Genomic DNA, 6,037 nt, shown 5'->3' with positions numbered 1-6,037 from the left:
CGCGGCGGCGGCGGGCGGCGGGCGATCGGCTCCGGGCCTCCTCCCACCCTCGGCCCCCTCCTCCCGCGACTCACCCCTCCCGCCCACTTCCAGCCACTGCCTCCGGCCGGCCGAGGGAGAGAGGGAGTGGAGCCGAGAGAGAGGGAGCGCGAGAGGGAGGGAGGGGACGGTGCCTTGGCTGACTTTTTTTAGAAAGGAGGGTGGGGGTGGGGGGGGTGATTGCCGGTCGTTTGCTGGGGCTGTTAAATTTTAAACTGCCATGCACTCGGCTTCCAGTATGCTGGGAGCGGTGAAGATGGAAGGGCACGAGCCGACCGACTGGAGCAGCTACTATGCCGAGCCCGAGGTAGGCACTCGCCTTTGCCGGGGAAAGCGGGGTGGCGGCGTCCGCTCTCGGCCCCAACCTCTGGACCGCTTCCCCGGCCGGCCCCCGGCCCCCACCCCAGCCGCTCCGGGCAGCCGCCTTTTCCACCCGCCTTCGGCTCAGATGGGTCTCTTTTTTATACGACACACTGTTAGCCTTGAGATAATATTAACTTTGTGATCAAATATTGACTCGCGGCGCCTCCAAATCCTCTTCGTGGCCGAGCCACGCACTATCCTAACAGAGTTGTGTTTGGCAGCGCGCGGCTGGGGAGGGGTGGGAGGTCGGCCGGCGAGGGGGTGGGGAGCTGGAGTGGAAAAAGTGGGTAGGAGTTGGGGGCTGAGGTAGAGAAAAACGGTCCAGGACTAGGCGACAAAGAGAAAGAAAGTTTGTGGCTGCAGAGCCCAGCCGCGTGTAGTTCTGTCCGCGGTCCCCTCCCTGTCCCTCCACTCAATGCCTCCGGCTGGCCCCAGACTGCGCGCAGGTACCGCGTTTCGGTTCCCCTGGGGCCCAGAATGGGGTCCCGGGAGGAAGGCTGAATGGCGAGGACCCTGGGATCGTCTCCGCGGGAGGCCGCCGGGCGCCCTGCGCCTTGTCCCACAGGTCGCTGGCCAGGGTCGGAGGTGGCGTCCGGGGCCGCGGCGCCTGCTCGGTATGCTGGCGTGAGAGTCGGGGAGACTCTGCGTGGGGTAGATGCATTTGAGATGCCTGGCTTGGGGCGCTCCCGGGGACCTCTGTTTTAGAGTCTGAGCGAGGCGCAGGAGGGCGAGGAGGCGGCCACGGGCTCAGAGCGGCGGCCCCCGCGCCACCTCCCCGAGGGCGATCGCGGAGCGCTCCGGGTGAAACGGACTCGGGGCCGGGGCCGGGCGAGGGCAGGACTCCCCGGAGGCCTCCCTGGAGGCGGGGGCCTGAGCTGGCCCGGTGGGCGGGGGGGTCAGGCCGGGCGCGCTTCAGCCGCGGTGCTAACGCTGTGCGCCTCCCTCCGGGCTCTGTCCTCAGGGCTACTCCTCGGTGAGCAACATGAACGCCGGCCTGGGGATGAACGGCATGAACACGTACATGAGCATGTCGGCGGCCGCCATGGGCAGCGGCTCGGGCAACATGAGCGCCGGCTCCATGAACATGTCGTCGTACGTGGGCGCGGGCATGAGCCCGTCCCTGGCCGGCATGTCCCCCGGGGCTGGCGCCATGGCCGGCATGGGCGGCTCGGCCGGGTCGGCCGGCGTGGCTGGCATGGGGCCGCACCTGAGCCCGAGCCTGAGCCCGCTCGGGGGGCAGGCGGCCGGGGCCATGGGCGGCCTGGCACCCTACGCGAACATGAACTCCATGAGCCCCATGTACGGGCAGGCGGGCCTGAGCCGCGCGCGCGACCCCAAGACGTACCGGCGCAGCTACACGCACGCCAAGCCGCCCTACTCGTACATTTCGCTCATCACCATGGCCATTCAGCAGAGCCCCAACAAGATGCTGACGCTGAGCGAGATCTACCAGTGGATCATGGACCTCTTCCCCTTCTACCGGCAGAACCAGCAGCGCTGGCAGAACTCCATCCGCCACTCGCTGTCCTTCAACGACTGCTTCCTCAAGGTGCCCCGCTCGCCCGACAAGCCCGGCAAGGGCTCCTTCTGGACCCTACATCCCGACTCGGGCAACATGTTCGAGAACGGCTGCTACCTGCGCCGCCAGAAGCGCTTCAAGTGCGAGAAGCAGCTGGCCCTGAAGGAGGCCGCGGGCGCCGCGGGCGGCGGTAAGAAGGCGGCCGCCGGGGCCCAGGCCTCGCAGGGTCAGCTCGGGGAGGCCGCCGGGCCGGTCTCCGAGACTCCGGCGGGCACCGAATCGCCCCACTCGAGCGCCTCCCCGTGCCAGGAGCACAAGCGAGGGGGCCTCGGGGAGCTGAAGGGGACGCCGGCCGCGGCGTTGAGCCCCGCGGAGCCGGCGCCCTCGCCAGGGCAGCAGCAGCAGCAGCAGCAGGCCGCGGCCCACCTGCTGGGCCCGCCGCATCACCCAGGCCTGCCGCCAGAGACCCACCTGAAGCCGGAGCACCACTACGCCTTCAACCACCCCTTCTCCATCAACAACCTCATGTCCTCGGAGCAGCAGCACCACCACAGCCATCACCACCACCAGCCCCACAAAATGGACCTCAAGGCCTACGAACAGGTGATGCACTACCCCGGCTACGGTTCCCCCATGCCGGGAAGCCTGGCCATGGGCCCGGTCACGAACAAAGCGGGCCTGGACGCCTCGACCCTGGCCCCAGACACCTCCTACTACCAGGGAGTGTACTCCAGGCCCATTATGAACTCCTCTTAAGAAGACGGCGTGACCTGGCTAGCCTGGACCCAGACGGGAGAGACAGGAAATGGGGTAGAGACTCTGAGAAAGGGGTGCTGGCAAGTTGCGAGGGAGAAGGACCCATTGCACCCCTGCCCCCGGAACAGAGGCCTCCCCCAGCCTCTGCAGCCCTTCCCTCCCTCACGTGGGCCACACTGATGTCTACCATGATATATAAGGAGGGAAAGGGAAAAAAAGATAAACAGTCAAAAAAAGAGAAAAAGGAAAGCCTCAGTTTCCACTACTGTGTAGACGCCTGCTTCTTTAAGCACCTGCGAATTCTGACTTTTTGTTGTTGTGGTTTCTCTCCGTTGCTGTCATTGCAGGGAAGTCTTACTTTATTTAAAAAAACAAAAAAACAACAAAAAACAAAAACAAAACAAAAAAGAAAAAAACACAAACTTTTGTGAGTGACTCAGTGTAAAACTGTAGTTTTAACAGAAAACAGAGTTGTACTATTGTTTAAAGAAGAGAAAAAATGATGTAAGGGTCTGTTGTAAATGATCGAGAAAAAGAAAAAAAAAGCATTCCCATTCTTGATACGGTGAAATTCAGGTCTCGAGTCTGATTAATTTATGGTTTCCGTGTGCTTTATTTATGGCTTATAAATGTGTGTTCTGACTACAAGGACCAGAGTTCCACAAATCTATATTAAAGTGTTATTGCCAGTTTTTTGCTTTGAATCTTCAAGATTTTTTTTTTTCCTTTGCCTGATTTAAAAAATAAACAGACCTGGGAATTATTTTAAAATTGAGGGAGGGAGATCCTGGCTGGTTGCAGGTTTTATTTTATTCTGGGGGAGGTAGTTGGCGTTTTATCAACTATTTATTATTAACATTTTCAGACAAAGTAAAGTTGAATGAATTTTACAGTAAACAGACACATACCCATTGCCCAGATCCTACAGTTCTCATTTCACTATACTTGTTAATACAGCATATCTGTCCATCTATCCGCACCTCCATCGGTCCACTTATCTTATTTTCCTAGATGCATTTCAGACTTCAGTACACTTCCCCCTAAACACTTCAGCAAGGACCTGTTAATGGAACTCAACATTGTTCAAGTTTACTTCTTTGAATTTTGGGTTTAACTTTACACACAGTGAAACTCACAGATCCCAGGTGAACCATTCTGGGGATTGTGGGGATGATGCAGGTTTATCTCCGAAGCCTGGAGAAAACCACACATCCTATCTGTATTTTCCAGCTGGGCCATGTGAAGGTGCAATGTTGTTGACATCTCTGGGACCCTGGGGCTGGCTTCTCTGGAAAGAAGCCTGGATTTTCCATGTTTTTTTTTTTCCTGTATGTCCAATCCTAGGCCTCCCTTCAAGGCAGGGAGCCCCGATTGGACTCTTGCAAATTCCTGGTGCAGCTGTTTTCCTTTTCATCACTGCCTCTCTGCACCCATTCACCCTTCCGTGGAATTGGAACTCCGCCTGGACTGACAGCCTCAGGCCTCTGTCTACACTCCACCCTCCATCCCACCCTCCACCTTCACTTAGGTGTTCTGCACAGCCTTGCTAGAACTTGCTGCAGCCCAGGAGTAGTGAGGCTTCTGGAACCATGCTTTTGAGCATCTGGTCTGGAGAAACAAAAGACTTTCTCCTGGAAGTGATTTTAAAGGGAACTCAGGGTCCTGATGGAAATCTTTTAAAATATGTATATCGGGGGATGAGGCAGAGGTAAGGGGGGGTGTCCTGCACGGCTGTCCAGGTGCCCCTTGTCACGGGTGGGATCCCAGGGTCTGCAGGTTTTCTCCCTCCCCCCTCCACCCAAACTCCGAGCGAGGCCTTGGCCAAGCGGCCTCTTAGCCCGGGTTGGCAATCTAGGATTACAGCACCAAGGAGGTGAGTGGGTATGTTGTGATTCTTCAAGGAAAACCGGAAAGTGTAAAGAAAGACCCAGACTAAATTCTTACAAATCGTACTGCCTCTCTCCACAGACAGCCTAGTGGCCCTAAATCCTCGGCCAACCGAAGTGGAAACCTTGGAGGCCAAGCGGGGCCCGGCTTCGCAAAGTGGGCTCCGCTCTGGCTTTGCCCTGGGCATCTGCTGGCAGGCAAGCTGGCCGAGCGAGGGCAGGAGCCATCCAGGGAGCAGCTAGCTTGCGGTGGGTGAGAATCTCCACAGAGTCGGAGGCCAAAACTTTCGGACTCAGGTTTCTAAGCTCAGGCTTCCGTGTCCCGGACTAGATCCAATTGGGCTTCTCGACCATCTAAACTTGGAGTGTCCCAGTTTCGCCCCAAGCCTGGATACCACCTCTGCGACAGCCCTCCCCACCTTGCGGGGTCTCTCTGCCCCTCAAACCCTGGCCTTCCCACGCGCCTGAGGTGGGGTTGGTCCTCGCCTCCGCCTCCCGCCTCCAAATCCCTTTTTAACATGCCACATTGTCCTGAAGAAAACAAGGAAGAGAAATTGGGGAGGGGGGTGGTGGGAGGGATCCGGAGGTCGCAGCCAGCAATCAGGGCCGTCTCTCCCCCTGGCAAGGACACACACGTCGTGAGCCCAGCCTGAAATGTGTTTCATTATCACATAAAAGGCTCCCGTGGCGAAGGAGCGGAGAGGCAGGGCCGGGGGCCGAGTGCGGGACAATGAAGGCTGAAAGCGCTGCCCTAACCTGCTATGTTTCCTATCGCACGCCCATTGTGCGAGGGTCGTTTTAAACTACTTAGCGCGCCCCCCTCCACTGATCCCGGCCAGATAAGATATAGTTCTGTCCGAATACATAAAAAGGATGTCGGGGAGCCGGCCGCTCTGGAGGCTTTTCTGCGCGTCCTGCGTCTTTCACACACCCCCTATCCTCCCTCCCCAGCCCCTCCCCCCGCAGGGCCCCCAGCTTACTGGCGTTCAGACAGCCCTCCGCCCGCGTTCCCCAACTCTGCGTGGTAGGGTGCAGCGTTTGTTTTTCCCTCTCTCTCCCTCTTTTTCTTCCTTTTCCCCGCGCCATCCGCGCGCAGGTTTAAGCATCCGTGATCTGTGAATAAACAGTCAGTAAACAACCGAAAAAAACATTCTAGATCCGAATTCCAGGAGGGTAAACTTTCCGTGCCACGTCACACTTCAGCAAATTTGCACAGATATTATATTGCCTCTCCCTCCTTTATTATTTTTTTTTTCTTTTTTGCCAGGATCCCATTGTACTTAACTGAATTTTATAACGCTGATCGATATCTTGGTAAAATATTCATTTTTAAACTAGCGGGCAGTGAAATCTTTGCTTTGTGTGCTAAAGTCAACAGTCGCTAGGTTTGAGCTCAAATAAATGCGGGGATGCCTCGGCTCGGAGCAGTCGGCCGCCTCCCTCCGCGCGCTGGACGCTCCGCTGCCGCCGCCGC

The 6,037-nt window shown here is 57.7% G+C and overlaps 1 protein-coding gene across 1 annotated transcript; it reads left to right on the top strand.

The window, feature by feature from the left end:
• Positions 1-259: 259 nt before the first annotated feature.
• FOXA2 (forkhead box A2) lies at positions 260-3,031 on the top strand. The gene is made up of 2 exons (XM_007454536.1): positions 260-346; positions 1,364-3,031. Exons 1-2 carry the CDS (start codon positions 260-262, stop codon positions 2,675-2,677), a joined length of 1,401 nt encoding a protein of 466 aa, XP_007454598.1. The 3' UTR covers positions 2,678-3,031.
• Positions 3,032-6,037: the final 3,006 nt, after the last annotated feature.

The sequence above is a fragment of the Lipotes vexillifer genome, unplaced genomic scaffold, assembly GCF_000442215.2.
Source record: "Lipotes vexillifer unplaced genomic scaffold, Lipotes_vexillifer_v1.1 scaffold365, whole genome shotgun sequence".
Taxonomy (NCBI): Eukaryota; Metazoa; Chordata; class Mammalia; order Artiodactyla; family Lipotidae; genus Lipotes; species Lipotes vexillifer.
The sequence above is the reverse complement of the archived record's forward strand: the minus strand, read 5'-3'. Positions and strand labels throughout refer to the sequence as shown.

Coding starts and splice junctions, on each gene's coding strand:
- FOXA2 (XM_007454536.1), top strand. CDS start 260: ATGCACTCGGCTTCCAGTATGCTGGGAGCGGTGAAGATGGAAGGGCAC. Junction 347..1,363: donor GCTACTATGCCGAGCCCGAG/GTAGGCACTCGC, acceptor CTCTGTCCTCAG/GGCTACTCCTCGGTGAGCAA.